Source organism: Gadus macrocephalus, chromosome 7, assembly GCF_031168955.1.
Source record: "Gadus macrocephalus chromosome 7, ASM3116895v1".
Classification (NCBI taxonomy): domain Eukaryota; kingdom Metazoa; phylum Chordata; class Actinopteri; order Gadiformes; family Gadidae; genus Gadus; species Gadus macrocephalus.
This window is the reverse complement of record NC_082388.1, coordinates 22,707,529-22,727,996: the sequence shown is the minus strand read 5'-3', so window position 1 is coordinate 22,727,996 and position 20,468 is coordinate 22,707,529. Positions and strand designations below refer to the sequence as shown.

The window sequence follows — 20,468 nt, the reverse complement described above, 5'->3', positions numbered from 1 at the left end:
CAGTAACCCTTCCCAGCCAAAGGGGTCAGTAATGAGAATAAATTCCTGATTGTACACTTATTCCGTAAAGGGCTATATATACAAACAAAACTGACTCGACCTTCCCCGTTCGAACCCATAGCACGATAAGGTCCCCTCTGACCTTGGTTAAGAAGAGCTTGCTGTTGAGCAGGTTGGACAGCTGAACGAGTCCTTGCTCCACGGTCTGCCTGCGTCCCTCTGGCACGTCCAGCTCACGTCTGAGTGGCGACTCCTGGTGGCCTGGGAAGAAGATGCGCTCTGCGTAGGTGCTGTACTGGAGGAAGGGGATCCCCGAGCCCACCAGGTCACTTGACATGTCCATCATCTCTGTCATCAGGTCTGCAGAGGGGAGGGGACACCGGGGCAAGGTGGAGCCAGAGGGAAGAGGGAGGGGTTTTAAGGGCTTTGTACAAAAACTACACAATGAAATTTGAGGGGGATTATAATCCTTATTAAAATAATAATGTGGAACAGCAAGTTATTTTTAGAAATAAACAATGAAAGGTAAACCAAGAGACAGAGCACAGATGTGTTGAGGCAGTAGGGTTAAAATACATTGATATTTTTCAATTTGGTAAACAGAAATAAACCCTCTCTCGCGACCTGTGAACTCCTTCTTGCAACGGTCTCGGACACTTGTCTCCAGGTTCTCCAGCTGGATCTGCACTTTCTTATAGTCCCTCATCGCCTGCTTGCTTTTCTTCCTGATGACAGAACAAAAACCATGGTAAGAAACTGTACATAAGAGGGTTAGGGGAAGAACTGGAAAGTGCTCTAAGCTAAAGATGTACTCTCAGTAATCTGGATCGGTGTGTGCATTAGCCATATCTCTAGGTCTGCGTCTGTATTATATATTTCATATCTGCCCTTCCCTCTAATGAATGGTTTTATGTGCTGTGTTATTGTTATATTATATGGCTGCTATTGTTGCAAAGTCAAGTCCAGTAAATTGTATTTGTATAGCCCTGACTCACATTTACAGTCTGAAAGAGCTTAACAGGTCTCATTCCTATGACACTCCCCTAACCCTAGCCCCAAAAAGTGCAAGAAAAAAAAAACTTAAGTAGGATGGAAGACATTTTGAGAAGGAAAGCAGAGCGGGGGATGGCAACTTCCAGTGATGGTCATGATTGCAATGGGTGCCGTAATTGACATACATGGAAGTAATAGAAAATACCTTTTAAAATCATTGAGGTGAAATATAAATGTTTATTGTCTATGGTGATGGGGTCATGGTGGCCAGTGAGCAAGCAGGAGTCCCAGTCCCAGTCAGCGCAACACTCTCCACCAGAGACAGCTGTCGTTGTGGTTTGACGGACAGGACCCAGGTTACCTGTAGATGAGCACGATGATGAGCACCATGAGCGCCACCACACTGGCCCCCACCCCGACCCCCACCTGGGCCTCGGGGGGGAAGCTCATCTGGGCCTGGCTGTCGTACTGCACCCGGCCGAGCGAGAAGTTCAGGTTCCCCATCTGGACCTGGAGGAGGAACGGAGGGAAGGCGTTCCTTTAAGAGACGTCAAGCGGGGCTCCCAGTGGCCAATGCTGTACCTTTTCTTCTATCTAGGTGCCTGGATTAAAAAAAAATCCAGATTTATTTCCCAGAACGCCCGCAAAACGTCATCCACGCTTTGAGGGCGGGGTCGTAGCGACCAAGGTGCCCCAGGTCACAATGCTTTGGCTAAAGCCGTGAATCACGTTGAACTACAGCATTTCGTGGGCTAGCGAATCGTAGAATCCTGATAAAAAACGAGTCGGCACGGCACGGCGAGGTTTCGATTTCATTTGCATGCGACGCCCTGTGCTGTAGCGTGTGGCGTGACCGGATCACTTTGAGCGTTTCGATTGACACGCAGTCAGTACATTGTTGATGGATCAGTGGATCCGTGGAAACTCCATCTGCATCCTAAGTGCATCGATCCCGATATCGGATGTCTTAAGGTGGAGGCGCGGCGGTGCGTGCTGACCGTGAACTCTGGCAGGTGATTCAGCCCCTCCTCCCCTCGTCGGACCGGTCTGGGGGGCTGCTGGGCCGGGGGCTCGCAGTACAGGTGGTGGTGGGTCAGGGTCTTCACGGTGCAGACCCCGTCCCCTATCAGAGCCACCACCTCCTCCTTGGAGATGGCCAGGTCCAGGTTGACTCCCTGCAGGAGGGAACAGAGAGAGAGAGAGAGTGGCTGTGAGGTTCGGGTTTACTTGCTTACTTCCCAACACAGACTTCTGGCTCCAGAAGTCGAAGTGCTTTTATTTATGAAATGCATAGTATTACACAGGGTCATTCTGGGAAAGGAAATAATTGAGACAAGGAAAGGGCGGACTGTGTGATGAATATAAAATATATAGTTAGAAATATGCCAAAAATACAAGTATAACGATTATTTTAAGGCAAGCTTGCTGTTGAATCCTTCTTAATTTTGTCATCTTTTTTATTTGTTATGTTTACTTATTTAACTTAATTACTCACATTAGATTGATTTATTGTATTTTATGTCCTCGGTCTCATCATTCCACTATCTTTTCACTTTCATTTGATCCTTTTCTGACTGAAGCAACACCAGGTAGCACTAGCATAGCGTATTAGCATCAAGCTAGCATCACGCTAGCACACGGTCGGCGCCTCACCTCCACCGAGATGATGCTGCCGGGCTTGTGGTGGTACGGCTTGCTGCGGTCCTTCCGGTTCAGCGGGAACAGCATGGGGTCGGGCTGGTAGCTGAAGGCCTCACCGCCGCCGCCGCCGCCGCCGACGCTGACGCTGCTGAACTCAAACTGCAGGCTGTCCAGCAGGAAGTGGACTCGGACCCGGGCCCTCCTGGCCTCCGGGCCCACCGCCGGGCTGGTGCACTGGATCATGGAGGAGCTGATCACCGTGCACAGAGACTCGTGCTGTGGCGGGAACACATGAACCGAGGTGAGTAATGAGGGGTAGGAACGCATTGAGTTACAAGAGAAGGGGGAAGGAGATACGTTTGTAGTGCAGGAATGCCGTACAGTAAAGTACAGTACAGTAAAATACATGAAAATTCAAATCAATTGAAGTATAGTAAACAACAAAATGTTTACTGAAATGATGTCTAGATTAGTAGAGTAGAAATGTAGGCGCAAAAATGTATCCAAACATTGTAGAAAGTTGAGGCAGACATTATTGATCATACGTCCCATATTATTGAAAGTAAACATTATCATACCGTTACACATAAAGTGCCAGTAAAGGTAAGCGTCAGGGTGACTTTGTTTTACAGGGCCGTTATAATGTACGGCCGTAACACAGGGCCGTAACACAGGGTCATAACAATGTATTGCTCTCGTTATTAAATGGCGCGTATTCTACCACCAAATAAGCGTCGTAGCCCTTACAAGTAGTTTGAAATTCTGCCTTTCCCTGTGTCTATTCAGCATACATCTAGGTGGACACGCCCATTTGTGATATCACTAAGGCACAGGAAACGGCTAATCAAACTCACACCTGGTGGTAACATCGAGGCCCTTTAACAGGACGATATTTCCATCGCTGGCGTCCTATTGGCTGAGCACCCCCACCTGTTTGACCCCACACAGCGTCCCCTCAGGGCAGTCCGGTTCTGGAACGATCCTCCTCAGTCTCCCCCAGGCTCCCGGACCCCCGCCCACCACGGCCCTCCTCCTCCTCCTCCTCCTCCTCCGGGGGGGCAGTGGGTCCGGCGGGCTGAGGGTGACCCGGAGCTTGGGCTCCTGGACCACGTCCAGGTTGTGCCCGGACACCCGGATGGTTCTCCCGCCCCTACGGATCGGAGAGAGAAGAGAAGCTTGAGTTTTTTATTTTATTTTATATAAATTGTACAATGAAAACGAGATGTGTTTAAAAGTAAGCTATGCAAATGTTTTGGATTGAAAAGTGCTCTAAAATAAATGTTGGCATTCAGACGCTAAATCTAAGTCTATGTTTATTTTAGCAAGCCTCGTATTTTAAGAGAGACAGGGTTGAGGAGCAAGCAGCGTGTTTTAATATTTTTGGAGCTAGCTTGAAATAGCAAACTTTGCATATTGTACCAACACAACGTCATGTACAAAACATATTGAATCTTATGACAAATATCTTATTTTTTAGAACAGTCCCAAGGGCAGGAAGACAAATCCAACCTGAGGAAGCTTTTGGACGGAGCAGCCCTTGTAATGTTCGGGTTGGGGGTGTAGTGATACGTGATGCCCTGTAGGTGGCGCTCGGTCCCACCGAATCGCACGGTGATACCGTGGTCTCCCGTTCGGTTACTGCTTCCGCTCTGACAGTTGATCTGATCATCATCGATAGTAAGTCTGGGCAGAGGTATGATAAGATTAAACAGGCACTTTGTTAATCCCAGACAGGAAATGCAGGTGTCACAGCAGAAAGTACAGGACAGTACTTTCTGTATGTCAACTACTGTGTGTGTGTGTATGTGTGTGTGTGTGTGTGTGTGTGTGTGTGTGTGTGTGTGTGTGTGTGTGTGTGTGTGTGTGTGTGTGTGTGTGTGTGTGTGTGTGTGTGTGTGTGTGTGTGTGTGTGAGACATTTCTTTCCACAATAAATGAAGATAGTTTTAGAGTCAGATATATACAAAGGTTGAGGGAGACATTATCAACAGTAAATGATCAAAACTATACATTAATGACACAATTATACATCCTGTCTAAAGTCTCATTCATCCATTTGTACCCCCACACTAACAAGCCCCCTGGCCTCACTAACGTGGGCCCTGGCCCCTGGCCACACTAACAAGCCCCCTGGCCTCACTAACGTGGGCCCTGGCCCCTGGCCACACTAACAAGCCCCCTGGCCTCACTAACGTGGGCCCTGGCCCCTGGCCACACTAACAAGCCCCCTGGCCTCACTAACGTGGGCCCTGGCCCCTGGCCACACTAACAAGCCCCCTGGCCTCACTAACGTGGGCCCTGGCCCCTGGCCACACTAACAAGCCCCCTGGCCACACTAACGTGGGCCCTGGCCCCTGGCAACACTAACGTGGGCCCTGGCCACACTGACGTGGGCCCTGGCCCCTGGCCACTGGCCACTTACACAAGACATGGCACTCCTCCGATGGCGACGCTGACCTCCCCGGCGTGGCCGGTTCTCAGCCGGTGGCCCCTGATGCGGAGCCGGGAGCCCCCCGCCTTGGGCCCCCTTAGTGGGGAGACGCTGGTCAGAATGGGGTCCTACCCGGGGGAAGGGGAAAGAAGCAGAGGACAAGAGTAAGAACAACAACAATTGCAACAATAACAACAACAACAACAACAACAACGCATTACAGAGTGTATCGGGGGTTTCCGTGCGTTGTGTTTTGAATAACACACGCCCTTACAAAGGCAGCTGTTGTTAGAATAATAATACTTATTGTTTTGTTCATATTAACATTCCTGCTATCGGCATACCACTGAGAAAGTGATATGCTGGGAGGAATTTGTGGGGAGGGGCATTGAAAAAAAATGAGGGCTTTAAAAACAATCTCTAGGACATCCCATAACTGTTTCAATATAACAGTTGTATTGGGCCAGTAAAGGCTTTAGGCTATGAGCCTGTGATCATGTACTTTATCAGTACAATAAGAATGCAGGATATCAGGTTCTTATTTCGCATAATTTCAAAATGCGTCTCCATTATCTGCGGCTACTTCAGTGTTGACCCTCTCCAACAGAGAGCAACGTCACTTAAGGAATCGTTACACGCATCCTGATTGGTTGAGGTCAAAGCAACATCGGTCTCTAATAACGGCTCCGATAAGGAAACATCCGACTGAATCACGAAGCGAAAACGGAACATGGATTCAGGATGTTTATCAGTCCGGTTGTGTTTACCTGGAAGCTGAAGACGTGAGTGGATCGCCCGTGCCCCCCTCCCCTCACTGAGACCACCGCCTGGCCACTCTTCTCTGCTCCACTGCCCGTGGTCTCACACACTATCCTGGAAGAGCAAGGCATCACGTTTAAGCCAGGTGACAAATGAGGATAAGAACGATTTTGGTTTGGTTTTCATCTGTGTTTTTCCTCATGATTCAATTAATTCAATTGTATTGTATTTGTACAGCAGTTAATCACAGGTACAGTCTCAAAGGGCTTAACATGCTATAGATTTATGACCCCCCCCCCCCCCCCCGACCCTAGCCCCCCAGTTTTCTTGCACTGTTTTTATGCACTGTTTAAGTACTCCCTCGAGAAAATATTGGCTTGTATACTATTCTTCCCTTTCCCTGCATATAGTTTTTTAGCATTTTGCTTTTTGTACTTTTGCACATTTATTTTTGTTTTTAACTCTAAATATATTTGCAACATGGTGTTTGCTGCTGCTGGAAGTGCAATTTTTATAGGAGTTTTTTATCAGTTAATAAAGTTCCTATCTATATATATCTATCTATCAGAGAGCCAGATGGTGATGCGCTCTTCCTGCGTGTTGCGTGAGTCCCTTGCCTGGAGGAGACCTCGTATCTGCTGGGGATGACGTGGCAAGGAACACCGGCGACAGTCACAGAGTTCTCGACGTCCTCTGGTTTCTGACCCAGGTTGGAGCCGGAGATGGTCACCACCGTTCCCCCCTCCACAGGGCCAGAAACTGGGTCAATCTGCCAGGGGGCGGGAAAACAGAGGCAGCTGTAAACAACTCGTTCATTTGCAGCGCTTGGGCATCGCTGTAGCTTTGAACGCTTTGATGTAGAGCCGCAGGTGTGGCCCGGTTACTGGTGAAAGACTTTGCAAGCTGTGACATCAGCTGGCACATTTATTTATATTGCAATGAACTCTTCAAAGGTTTTAAGACAAGCTCTGATGAACGTGAATGTGACGGGAAATTGGTTAAAGTGTGATTTAAGTGTCCTGGTTTTGATCTATGTTAACATCGTGTAATGTACACTTAAAAGGATGGAAGCGGAAGACCGCAGGCTCCCAGGAAGAGATTTACGGGTCATCAATACAATGAGAAACGCCTAACAGCAGACCACAACAACATATGGAAGTGAACAAGGCAATGAATAAGTCATTCACTCCTATAACAACAATAACAATACTTCAACATACACAACCATCTATCGGATCACTCTCAAGTCTGCAAAAACGAGATCCTCGTCGAGGAGCGGACCCGGACTCACGAAGTGGATGACGGGCGCGGGGCAGGTGTGCGTGACCTCCTCCGTGCAGGACAGGCCGAACACACAGCTGGAGGCGGAGTCAGCGGCGCACCAGGCGCAGCCGTAGCGTGGCTCGGCCGTCCGGCAGCGGCTACAGTCGGAGCGGCCCACCGAGCAGTTGAACAGGGTCACTGGAGCGCGGCGGGGGGGGGGCGGGAGACAGTTAGGGAGTGGAAGGGTGTAATGGAGAGTTTATGGAGCATTAGAGAGTGGTGGAATATCGTTAGCCTCATAGCATAATTGCAGAAGTGATATTTTAAGGTTTGTCTTGTATTTAGCGTCAAAAATGCCGAAGTCAAATTGATGACTTAGGGGGGATAGTGATTATGGGATGTAAAAAGCACTCTGATTGGCTTAGGATGAACCAAGGAGGCACAGTGAATCAGCAGCCTTAGGAGAGTAGAGTTAGGTTAGATATCACAATTCGGCTAAAATATGACTAATATGCTGTGAGGCTAACTCTATTATGTCATGGTTATATCTGCTTCCATCGTATCAGGTAGCCAAGACGCACACAAGACACTGTGGTGGATTGGTCTCAATGAGACGAAAGCCTTCAACAAAAGCAACACATCACAGGTATATCTACATTTACATTTACATTTAGGGCATTTAGCAGACGCTTTTATCCAAAGCGACTTACAATAAGTACATTTGTCATAAGAAGTGCATCAATATATCACTGTCGGTACAGAAAGGATGTTCATAGAACCAAGTGCAAGTACCACAATCGCTAGGTTAATCAATTCCCCGTATTACAGACATGATAGCAGCTGCTGCAGTTGCTACACAGTTAAGTGCTACAATACAATACAATACAATACAATCTGCAGATGTTTTATGTTGATCACGTGAAAAGAATGGGCCAAAACAACATAGGCATTTCATGATGTTAGGGCCGTTATTGTGAAACAAATACATTTTCCGATGTGGACCAACGAAGCCATTAAACATTTTGGTGTAAGACTAGGTTGTAAATGACATACAAAGCGCATTTATTTTGTAGAACAGAACCAAATGATAGAAGGGGGGAACAGAAACGAGTTCCGCAAACAAGCAAACAAATACAAATGACAGCAACAAAATGACGTTCCCCACCGTGCAAATCCTCCGCACTGTCGATCACAAAGCTGTTCCTCCTTCTGATGTTGATGACAGCCCGGTACTCCTCCACTTGAGCCTTATAGGTGTACTGAAATGTACATGAAACACAACAGCATTCATTCAATCGATGGCCCTCTTAGCCATTTTTATTGTTATTGTCTTTTACCTTCCTTTTATCTATCTTTTTTACGACGTTCGAGGTGTTTTGTGTTTGTGTGCCATTGTTTTGAGGATCATGTAATTATGTTTTACGACACGAAATGCTTGGCAAGATTTTTATGGTCACACAGAGGCGGCTCCAAACTAGGCTTTAGCCCAGAGTGAAATCAGGCATCTGGTTTCATACCCTGACCAATTTCTGATGGGATTTGACAGAAAGCCCGGGACAGGCTTTGTAATGAGTTTTCCATCTCTGGCCATCAAAATGTGTCAGAGCACTAGCTAGTACAGCCAGATATTCCTGTAAATGTGCTAAAGAAATGGTCTTTTTTTATGCTGCGTGCTTTACGTTCCGACCTGGTGAAGCTGGCAGGTGATGAGGAAGATGGTTTGTTCCGTAGGATGTGATTCGACGGAGGCCTCCACCACGACGGAGCCACTCTCCACGTCCAACACACACTCGTAGTCCAAATCCTCGTCCTGAACACAAGACACACAAAGGCACACAAGCAACACACCAAAGTTAGGAATGCATACGTTCAACAATGTTCTCTCTCAAAAGCTTCTAATATGAACCAAGGAACATGGCCCAGAGAAAAACACAATGAGAAAGAAAGTGATTCTAGTGAAGTTGCCTATTCTTTAAGGTAATTTAAACCAAACCAACATCAGCATGGTTAGGCAACAACAAATCACACTGACAAAAAACAACAACAGTGTTTAGGATTGGTTTTTTTTAGACAACATGCTTGTAAAACGTGCTTTTGTTCCGGTACCTGGAAGAGGTGGAGGTGCTGTCCGAGCAGAGTGATCTTACTCTCCACATTGACTGGGAGTAGAGAGGAGCTCTCGACCTTCTCCACACAGGGGCACTCCTGCTGGTGGCAGAACCCAGGTCAGCATCATGTGGTTCATTACAGAACAAGGACGGAAAGGGCAGGAATAACATAGTGGTTACATTTCCTCAGCCTTCTGTTCCCCAAGTACTGCTCTCAAAATGAGATAGAGAGAACCAGGAAATAAATCGTTTTGGTTTTTCTTGTCTGGCGTCAGGGCAAAATGATTGACGTGAAAACTGAATCAAAACGAATAAATAGCCATTGAAATAATAACATACAAGATGGGAAAGGATAGGGTACATTTAGCTTTCGGTAGAATGGCAGAAATATGGCGGATGGGAATGGTGTTGTGATGCCACCTGGCCAGGTGAAGCCCAGGTGGGAGATACACAAAGTGGGTGAGACGTTGATATGTAATATGGCGTCTTGGACCTATTATCAGTGGTGGGTGTCGAATGTCCCATCAACCTGTGACACCGCTCCCGCCCCGGCCCGCTGTGCCGCTCCGTCCTCCACCACACAGCTCTCCGTCCGAGGGGCCCTGAAAGGCTTTTCCACTCACCAGAAGTCCAGGGGAGTCTGCAGCATCTGACTGGTACAAAGCCGCATAGCCGGCCCCGACCTCACGGTCGACAGAGTGCGTCTGTGTCTGCTCAGTGCCCTGGGCTCCGGAAGGCCACGCAGAGGAAAGTGCCGGATCCTCCGTCACCGTCTTTCCCTCATCCGTCCTTGAGACGTCCGTCAGAAGCTCCTCAGAGCGTCCCAAGGGAACCTCCTCTCCAGAGCCGGCCGGCATCCTTAACGCGCTGGAGGCGGTGGAGCGGAGATCAGAGGCGGACCAGCCTACAGACTCAGCCATAGGCTCTATAGTGCTGCGGTCGGATCCCTCCTTGCCACTAGCGCCGCTGGGTGACGTCGTTTTAGAGTCATAGTTGGGCGTTTCCCGCCCGTCAGAGGGGGCCGAGGAACCGGAGCCATCTATGCCTTGTGCAGTGGTTCCAGCGGCGCTGTGGTGATCTCCTTCCGTTCCGACGCTGGAGCTCCAGAGAGCGCCTGTGTGTGGGTGGGTGGCGGCCTGGGAGGAAGGGGTGACGGAGGGCGGGATGGCGGAGGGGCTGGGCGTTGTGCTGGTTCCTGGAGGTGTGGTCGGAGAGACAGCCTCCGTGGTCCGGCTACGATAAATGGTGGCTGTGGGCGATAGCTGTGGCGTTGTGGCTGTGGCTGTTGTTGTTGTTGTGGTTGTTGTTGTTGTTGTTGTTGTTGTTGTTGTTGTTGTTGGCGTTGGGGTCGTCATGGGCACTGTGATTATAGTTGTAGGTGTACCAGCTAGGACAGTGGGTATTGGGGGGGCCTCTGGTTTGGTGGTTTGTGAGTTGGTGGGGATGGGGGTTTCAACCTTAAGGGTGTAACAGCGGATGTGCAGAGGGAGAGGGGGAGGAGGGGATGGGGGGGGGGGGGGGTGACAAGGGGAAGAAATGAATCAAAAGGGAGAGCATGGAAATGATTGAACAGAAATGATTGAGAATAATGCTTGAATTTAACAAACAATAATGGAAAAAGGAAAACGTAAGGAAATAAGGGAACCTATGGCAAACAGAAAGTGTAGAAAGTATAGTGAAATGGGAAATGCATTGTGTGATTTCAAGAGTGTCGCCCGCTTGGCCACTTCTAATTCCTGAAAAGCCTATAAACACGTCTAGTGATGGGTCTACCGATCAACTTTTTTATATTGGACTTAAAAAACAAAAAACTCAACTCCAGGGATTAAACAGTTGACGGCGAATTGTACTCCACAACTAAAAGTACAGCAGGCTCCACTGGATGAAAGTGGTTCTGACAGCGCAGTAGGAGAGAGCTGGTGCCGGGCGTACCTTCTGGTTGTAGATGGTGACCCCTTGGTCGCAGGTGTGCTTGTGGGTGCAGAGGTGTTGGTGGATACACCAGTTGCAACCCCAGCGACTCCCCACACAGCCCTGACAACTGGCACACAGCGGGGACATCACATAGGTAACGTTAGCACAGTGAGTATAGGTGGACTCCCGGGCAAAAGGTTCCGGGGTTTGATCCCCAACCCAACTGGAGACTCATGAGTGCAAGACGACCCACTCTGTGATACATGAACTCACTGCGAGTCCCTTTAGATAAAGTGCTCACTGTTCCGAGGAAAAAGGCTTCTTAGCACTCGCCTCGGTGATGCTTCTATGTCCTGACACGCAAAACAAAGTGTGTGAGCATGTGTTCATGTCTGCTTATGGGTGCTTGAGTGTGTGTATGAGTGCATGGGCGTGTGTGAAGGGTAAATGGACTGCATTTATATAGCGGTGTCCCAACAGTGTTCACTCAAAGCGCTTTTACAATGTTTCCTAATGGTGTCAACCGTGCAAGTTTAGTCGGAAGCAGTTATGGTTAGGTGCCTCGCTAAGGGACCCCTTGACACTGAGCTAGGTGGAGCCGGGGATTGAACTAGTAACCTTCCGGTTAACCAGCCAACCCGCTCTACGACCTGATCCCCATGCCGCCATACTGCCTTGTGTATGTGTGTCTATGTGTATATGTGTTTGTGTGTGTGTGTGTGTGTATGTGTGTGTATGTGTGAGTTTGAACGTGTATGTCTGTGAATGTGTGCATGCAAGATGTGTGTGTGTGTGTGTGTGTGTGTGTGTGTGTGTGTGTGTGTGTGTGTGTGCGTGTGTGTGTGTGCGTGTACTCACGGTCTGCGTCCAGACAGCAGCTGGACCAGGCTGCAGTTAAAGAAGGTGAACTGCGTCTCAGCCACGGTGACGTTGAGGAAGCGCAGTGACAGGGTCACCATCACGGAGTCTGCGGGCAGGGATCACTCATCACTGACCCGTTTCACTCGCACGACTCAAACAACTGGATCTAAAGCATCATTCGTTCATTAAATCAACGACGATAAATTAACTGAATGAATTCAATCAACTCAGTGGAATACATTTATTACCCATGGTTAAAACAAATAATGCAAAGATTTTGTATTTTTATGTCATTCAATTAGTTTCTAATTGAAAGTAATAACTAAAATTGACCAGAACCTGCCTGAATTGTGTACGTTTTTTATGTACGCTTTGACTTGAGATTCTCGACTCCTGCTGCAAAGTTCTTCCACAGCAACACAACAAGACATTGGCTGGAACAATGCACTACCTGGTAATAACATCCAATCAACACGTGTTGCTCACCGTCCCCCTGGCCAATCAGGGGCAGGATGCCGGCGTCGGGGGTGGAGCATGTGACGCCGGTGGTGGACAGTATGGCGGGGGCTTCTGTGTCCTGGAAGAAGCAGGAGTAGACCTCCTCCTTCCCCAGGGCGGGCAGTCCCGGGACGGACACTCGGATCTGAGGAACAAAGAGAGGAATATAAAAAAAATATATATACGGTAATAATAATAATCATGAACTTGCATAAAGTAACAAAGTGCTTCACAGGATAAAAAGAAAAATGTTTTAGCAAAGAAGGGAAAAAGGGATAAGTGAGGGACGAGTGAATGGAGCGGGGAAATAAAATCGTTGTATTTAATAAAAGGGGTTCAATGAAGAGCGTTAGGTGAGCGATGAGAGAGGGTGCCCTCCCCAGCCAGCGAGGCCCTCCCTGTGATCGGCCTTGGGCCCAATCCCATTTCTACCCCTTACCCCTTCCCCTTCCCCCTCCCCCTTGTTTTGAAGGGGTAAGGGGAAGGGGGGAGGGGGAAGGGGGAAGGGGTAAGGGGTAGGAATGGGATTGGGCCTTAGTTACCGGGGTCTGGTCCCCGCGGCTGACGTTGTAGACGTTGAGCTCCTGGATGGAGAGGCACTGCTGGGCCTCGTCGAAGCTCCAGAGCCAGTGGCCCCCCAGGGAGCCCCGCTGACAGTCCTCCCGGAGACCACACCTAGAGAGAGAGGAGGGGGGGAGAGGGAGAGGGGGAGAGGGAGAGGGAGAGGGGGAGAGGGAGAGGGGGAGAGAGAAAGGGAGACGGAGAGAGAGAGAGAGAGAGAGAGAGAGAGAGAGAGAGAGAGAGAGAGAGAGAGAGAGAGAGAGAGAGAGAGAGAGAGAGAGAGAGAGAGAGAGAGAGAGAGAGAGAGAGAGAGACAGAGAGAGAGAGAGACAGAGACAGAGAGAGAGAGAGAGAGAGGAAGGAGACTGGTTGTCAATTAATTGATCACGGATATAATCGCACATACACACACACACAGACGCACACGCAGACACACTAACACACACACACACGCACACACACACACACACACACACACACACAGACGTACCGTCCGTCGAGGACACACCAGCCACAGTAGGGGTCCCTGGCAGACAGACAGGAGTCGCAGTCCAGGTGGTCTCCACACTCTGCCACCGGCCGCTTCTCCACCTGACGGGGACACAACACAGCTTCTAGCTAGGTGTGGCGCACGCTATGGATGGGGTATCCTGTTTTTATTGTGTTCAAATGGTGTGAAAGTGGGCAGAAATTAAATACTATACTGTAGTATGCAGCAATGTAAGTTGTGCATTGTGTGATATTTAATAGAGTGTAGTCATAATATGTAAAGTCTTATGAACCCCCCTCCTCCACCCAGCGAAAACAAACGCATTCTTCCCCATCAATATCCATATCTCACACTCTGTGTTTCATCCAATTCGTCCCTAAAACTTCTATGTGTGAGACTACAGGCTGCTGATTGGCCTAATTTAGATGTGGGAAACAAACATGCATGTGTGTTCAAGCACCATTTATCAACTTCCCACACAGACGCAGAACTCTGTAGGGAGTGTGCCGGTACAATGGAGACCGTTTTCTCCGATCAATACCATTGTGTTCGTTTCGACCCCGCGTGACCCCGTTTGACCCCCACCCCGGCTCTCCCTCAGACTGTTGTACCTCTCACGGTAGGGGCCGATGACCCCCGACCCCGACAGCCATCTGGCCCCCTTACATCCCTTTCTGCCCCTGGTTTGACGCGGGCATAAAGACCCAGCTTGAGGAAGTGGCCCAGCCACACAATAACGACAAATTGTATGCAGGGAGGCATCTGGGTGAAAGGGTGGACCTGGAAATTCCATTGAGGTCTTTGAATCATTGACGCTGTGAGTATGTGTGTGTGTGTGTGTGTGTGTGTGTGTGTGTGTGTGTGTGTGTGTGTTTGGGGGGGGGGGGGGTTGGTAGGGGAGGAGGAACCAATGAGGCGCGACTCCTTCCGTGTGTTCGATCAAGTGGGACGTTAAAAGTCAGAAGAAACAAAGTTTTAATTGTATTTTTTAAGCGGGGGACATTATTCAGTACACGTTTATACTACAAAGGGAACAGGACAGGACCCCCACATTCTCCCCGCACTGGGACTCACCGTGTTGCTGGTCATGATGTAGATCTGGGCGCGGCTGTGGTCCAGAAGCAGGTCGCTGTGGATCGGTGCGTTGGGTCGGACGGATGCGACGGCGTACGTCTTCACCTGACCGTCTGAGCCCAGGAACACCTGCGAGCGTATTAACAGGGCATGTTCACAGCCACTACCGTTTAAAGGACGCTTTCAAAAGCATCCGATCCATTGAGTGATTTTATCGACGTGTTGTATGGAGTGAAATAGGAGCCGTACGGAAACAGGGGAAAGCACCACAGTGCGATAATGTTGATTCATCTCTGTGGTGCAAATCGACGAAGTTACAATTAAATATGTGGCACATCTTTTGATCACATTTTAAATCAGACTTAAATGAATGCAGACATATGCTTATAATTTCTCAAAGGGTCGTGAACAGTCAGGCAACCGGAAGCTGATCACAGAGTGTATAACTCGAGTCTGCCGAGTAGAAGAGCAGCAACGATTAGACGCCTCTCAATCAAATAAACACATAACGAGTCGAAACACTAATTATATTTTAAAAGCAGATAAAAAAAAATCGGAAGAATTCATCCCGCAATTCAACGGCGAATCTAAGAATTGAAACCGGCGCCGAGGTAAACCACTCTCCGGCCTCGCCCCGGGCTACCCGACCCCCTGCCTCACGCATGAAATGAAACCCCGGACCGCAGGATAGAAGTGGTCATGGATGTGATTATCACACATTTCTCAAACCTAATATGGAGGGCAGCAGGACACCTCCGTGGGGATGAGGTCTGAAGCGATGCCCCCGCCCTCGGCGGCCTCTCGCATTACAACGTCCTAATGAGATTTCCCCTCACTCCCAGCGCCTCGGAGCCGAGGTTCCGTATCGGGAGAGCCGGGCGATATTACATCGTCCCCGGTACTCGGGTCCCGCTTCCCGGTGATGGACTCAGCGAGCCAGCGCAGGAAGTCAAGACGCACTCGCTACTAGGAAGTAAATAAATGATGCGTTGGCCTGGAGAAGTTATACGGTGATGGTATGGATTAGTCGTGTGGAAGGAGAGAGGCGAGAGGGGATGGTAGGCAGATCCCGTGCCGAAGTCAGGGTCAGAACATGTGCTCAAGGTCAAGTTGTCTTGATTTTCCCTTGTAAGCTGACAGACGGAGTCCCATGATCACAACACATGATTAAAGCTGGGCAACAACAACAACAACAACAACGACAACAGTAAAACACAAACGTAGTCCAACAACATGTGAACCTTAACAAAAACAATGATGGCTTGAACTACTGTAAAATTACGGATTAATGGTCTGGCAGGGGGAGTACTAATGCACACACAAACACACACACACACACACACACACACACACACACACACACACACACACACACACACACACACAATAACCTCATCATTCTCAACATCTTCTTAAGAAGGTTGGGTAAGAAATGGGTCAGGTAATAAGGAACAGGTCATAGGTCATCGTGACCGGGAGCAGCAGTAGACTGCTAGTGGATCTGTCACCTTGTGAAGGTTTCCTTTGGAGTCCCCGAGAAACGCGACGCTGTGGCCCTCCCTGACGTCGACAGCCACCGCGGTGAGACGGGCGGACCGACTGACCAATACCGCTTCGGCCTCCAATGGTATCCGGCTTGCCATTGGACTAGGGGTGTGGTCCGAGCCACAGGGATACGCCTCCAGGGTGTTCTGCAGCACAAGAGAGACGTGAAGAGTTATTAATCACACCAAACCTGGAGCCGCTCCTAATTGTACTCTGTAGTGTTATATTATGATTTATTGTATAGTATTTTACTGCTGAATTATAGCAGAATATAATGCCAACTTTTCCTTGCACTTTGTTATCCTCTCGACCCGCCTAATGTTCAATGAATAAAAAACGAACGTATCCTATCCTATCCAAGTCTTTAAAACTGGTGAGCGAATGCCAGCAGACACTTAATCGATCTTCAAATGGATTTAGCAGTGTATTAATACAAAGTAGTACACGGGAATGGCTCTCTTGGTTTTGCACAGAACCAAAGTTGTATCCGCTGAGGCTTACTGGTGGGACAGATGAAGGAAAACACTTTTGTAAAATCATAACAGTCTGCAGAGTAAATAAAGGATCAGCTCGCGGCTGCTGGTCTGCGGCCCGGAGTTAGTGCTCGGTATTCCCATCGCTGTCCTAACCGGAGCCCATTAAACGTTCCTACTTGGTTAAGAAGGAAAAAACCCCAACCCCTTGTTTTTGCTTCTAAAACCCAAACGTCATTTTTAAATGAATCCCTCGAAAGGGCCAACATTTTATTCATTCATTCATGAAAGCAAAAGAGCCCTGTGTTCGAAACGTCCCCACCAACGTGATTGATTGGTTACCGTGAGAAGGTTGGCACAGCTGGACTTGACCTCGTACTCGATGTAGGCCACCTGGCCGCCGCCCTCCACCCGGCCGTCCTGGGTGTAGCACAGGTCGCGGGTGGAGTCGATGCTGCGGTCCAGCTGGTCCAGGGAGAAGCGGCAGAGGGCCGAGGCCTCGGAGGTCTCCGTGGGTTTGCTGGAGGTGGAGGTGGAGGAGGAGCTGAGGTGGGCCGCGAAGACCCCCAGCAGGGTGTCCCCGTCCGGACCCCTGCTCTGTCCCACCTGACGGGAAACAGGGAAGTACACTCTGAAACAGGGAAGTACACTCTGAAACAGGAAATACACTCTGAAACAGGGAGGTACACTCTGAAACAGGAAATACATTCTGAAACAGGGAAGTACACTCTGAAACAGGAAGTACACTCTGAAACAGGGAAGCACACTCTGAAACAGGGAAGTACACTCTGAAACAGGGAAGTACACTCTGAAACAGGGAAGTACACTCTGAAACAGGGAAGTACACTCTGACACAGGGAAGTACACTCTGAAACAGGAAATACACTCTGAAACAGGGAAGTACACTCTGAAACGGGAGGTACACTCTGAAACAGGAAGTACACTCTGAAACAGGAAGTACACTCTGAAACAGGAAGTACACTCTGAAACAGGGAAGTACACTCTGAAACAGGGAAGTACACTCTGACACAGGGAAGTACACTCTGAAACAGGAAATACACTCTGAAACAGGGAAGTACACTCTGAAACGGGAGGTACACTCTGAAACAGGAAGTACACTCTGAAACAGGAAGTACACTCTGAAACAGGAAGTACACTCTGAAACAGGGAAATACACTCTGAAACAGGAAGTACACTCTGGAGACAGAGCAGAAACCCTCATTTTGACGGAGACTTCGGCAAATACTTTTATGTTATTTTACAGCATAACTTCAAATTACAGTCAAAGTCATTCTGTAGAATAACAATTTAACTGAACAAGAAATGTATCATCAATTTTATTAGAAATATATCATCAATTGAACAAGAAACGGATCAGGGGAAACATGGCCGAAGGATTACCTGTGCTGCCTGGAGCAGGTTATAAGTCCTGGGAGAGGAGGAGGAGGAGGAGGAGGAGGAGGAGGAGGAGGAGGAGGAGCGACACAGCAGCGGCAGCTCCACGTACGAGTAGTACGACACATCCCCGAGGCACACGCGCGCCACGTACGTGCGGTACTCCCGCGACGGCGCCTGGATGTCCCGGCGGTAGAACAGGAAGTAGGCGTGCGAGCGGCGCGCGAACGCCGCCACAAAGTGGTGGTCGTACTCCGACAGCCGGCCCGCCACCGCCAGCTTGGCCGTCTCCTCGTAGGAGAAGAGCGGCAGCGCGGTGAGCTGGCGCGTGGAGATGGGCGGGTGGCTGGCCGTGTAGCCCCGGCCCACGTACATGACGACGCGCTCGCCGCCGCGGGGCCGCGCCACCAGCCCCACGGTGGCGACGCGCGGGTCGTTGGCCGCCACGTACTGCGTGTCCACGGGCCGCTCGCTGGAGAACAGCACCTGGCTCACGGAGGTCAGGCTGCGCTTCTGGCAGGTGCCCTGGTGCACGCTGCCGCAGGTGATGAGCTCGGCCGCCCAGGGGTCCACCAGGAGAAGCTGGTTGTGGTTGCTGGTCCACCGGGCCTGCGGGCAGTTGGCCTCGGTCACGGGGGGCAGGCAGTCCTTGCTGTCCTTCACGGGGCCCGTGGTCTCCTCCTGCTGCAGGCGGAGCCCCTCCAGGCCGTCCAGCTGGAAGAGGTGGTCCCGCGCGCCCACGTACACCGTGCCCACCGCCGGGTCCGGGTGGAGCAGCAGGTGCTGGAAGTCCGTGTCGTTGCGGGTGAAGCGGGGGTAGGCGGGGGGGCCGGGGAGGGCGCGGCCCCCCGAAGGGCGGAGGAGAAGGAGGAGCGCGGCCCAGTGCAGGACGTCCCGCAACTGTGGCATCGCAGAGGAATACTAGAAAGAGAGAGAGAGAGAGAGAGAGAGAGAGAGAGAGAGAGAGAGAGAGAGAGAGAGAGAGAGAGAGAGAGAGAGAGAGAGAGAGAGAGGGGGAGGGAGGGAGAGAGAGAGAGAGAGAGAGTTTATGGTTTATGTTTACGTGTGAGCTCATCAAGACCCAGTAGTAAAGCTGCAGAAGGGGCTGTCTCCTGGTGAGAGATGCTTCACGGGGAACAGCAAATGGGAATTGTTTAAACGTGACATCTGGAATTGTCAGATCACCAGCAGAATCTGAACGGCCAGCCGCACCAAAAATGTCAACTAGTTTATGGATCAGAGTGCTGTACGGTGTACGGCAATTAAAAAATCTATCAAAACTGCAATTTTCAGTAGACAATTAGATGGAGCATCCCTAGAATAAAATGGCAGACTACTCCCTAGCTGTGGGGCATCAGCAGCCTGTGCTGCTGCATGAGGCCAAGCCTGCGAAACGGTTAGAAGCTTCTGGTCAGAGGAACGACAGTTAGTGAGCTACAGCGAGCATACAGCGAGCATGTGGGTGTGAGGTCAGAGATATAAAAACGGTGCCAGCCCTCAGTCTCTAACAGGAATACGTGCATCGGAAGAAAAGGGAGAGGATCAACACGAGGCAGTGATATTCCTGAACTCTGAATGACCCGATATGAGTTAAAACTCTCCTTTAATTATTGAGCAGGAGACTGCTGCACCCGGGCCCATCCCAGCTCAGAGAAAAGTAAACAAAGTGACAGACGGACAGGGCAGAGTGTGTGTGTGTGTGTGTGTTTGTGTGTGTGTGCGCTGACGCGGTCCCAAAGTGTGTCCGCGTCAGCACACACACACACATACAGCGACGCAAGCACACACGCATACACTAACACATACACATTTGCACACACGCATACACTAACACATACACGCACACGCACACACACACACACACACACACACATACACACACACACACACACACACATAGATAGCCACAGGGTCATTGAGGAGCAGGTGCAAGTGTGTTAATGTGTGTCTGGTTAAGTGGCTTGAGTGTCTTAGAACTCCTCTTCACTAATTCATGACCAGATCCCCCCAACCCAGCAGCATATGTGTGTGTGTGTGTGTGTGTGTGTGTGTGTGTGTGTGTGTGTGTGTGTGTGTGTGTGTGTGTGTGTGTGTGTGTGTGTGTGTGCGTGCGTGTGTATAAGTAAGCGTGAGTGAGCGTGTGTGTGTGTGACTGTAAATAATCACTTAACCAGGATTGAAAGACATGCTTAGAGTCCAAACAAAGGAAGGGGAGATAGACAGCCAACGCAGACCAACGCGACCCAACGCACCCTAACGCACCCTAACGCACCCTAACGCACCCTAACGCACCCTAACGCACCCTAAAAAACCTAACACACCCTAATGAACCTAACGCACCCTAATGAACCTAACGCACCCTAACAAACCTAACGCACCCCAATGAACCTAACGAACCCTAATGCACCCTAACCTAACGCAACCTAATGAACCTAACGCACCCTAATGAACCCCAACGCCCTA

General features: G+C 49.7%; 1 protein-coding gene across 4 annotated transcripts in view; it reads right to left on the bottom strand.

Moving 5' to 3' along the window:
- Positions 1-20,468, bottom strand: part of plxnb1a (plexin b1a) — a 48,043-nt gene that overhangs the window by 13,967 nt on the left and 13,608 nt on the right. For 2 of the 4 annotated variants that reach the window (XM_060057426.1, XM_060057427.1), the window contains 24 exons: positions 18,012-18,926; positions 16,953-17,216; positions 16,101-16,283; positions 14,593-14,721; positions 13,519-13,619; positions 13,010-13,142; positions 12,456-12,612; positions 11,967-12,075; positions 11,127-11,235; positions 9,818-10,651; positions 9,193-9,294; positions 8,774-8,896; positions 8,252-8,345; positions 7,115-7,284; positions 6,441-6,592; positions 5,832-5,937; positions 5,056-5,192; positions 4,144-4,317; positions 3,565-3,784; positions 2,647-2,910; positions 1,992-2,168; positions 1,355-1,503; positions 625-725; positions 143-360 (listed from right to left, as the gene is read on the bottom strand). In XM_060057426.1, the coding sequence (XP_059913409.1) occupies positions 143-360; positions 625-725; positions 1,355-1,503; positions 1,992-2,168; positions 2,647-2,910; positions 3,565-3,784; positions 4,144-4,317; positions 5,056-5,192; positions 5,832-5,937; positions 6,441-6,592; positions 7,115-7,284; positions 8,252-8,345; positions 8,774-8,896; positions 9,193-9,294; positions 9,818-10,651; positions 11,127-11,235; positions 11,967-12,075; positions 12,456-12,612; positions 13,010-13,142; positions 13,519-13,619; positions 14,593-14,721; positions 16,101-16,283; positions 16,953-17,216; positions 18,012-18,914 (5,109 nt within the window). In that variant the 5' untranslated portion in view covers positions 18,915-18,926. The remainder of the gene's footprint in view (positions 1-142; positions 361-624; positions 726-1,354; positions 1,504-1,991; positions 2,169-2,646; positions 2,911-3,564; positions 3,785-4,143; positions 4,318-5,055; positions 5,193-5,831; positions 5,938-6,440; positions 6,593-7,114; positions 7,285-8,251; positions 8,346-8,773; positions 8,897-9,192; positions 9,295-9,817; positions 10,652-11,126; positions 11,236-11,966; positions 12,076-12,455; positions 12,613-13,009; positions 13,143-13,518; positions 13,620-14,592; positions 14,722-16,100; positions 16,284-16,952; positions 17,217-18,011; positions 18,927-20,468) is intronic. The other 2 variants (XM_060057428.1, XM_060057429.1) reach the window with 2 other exon arrangements.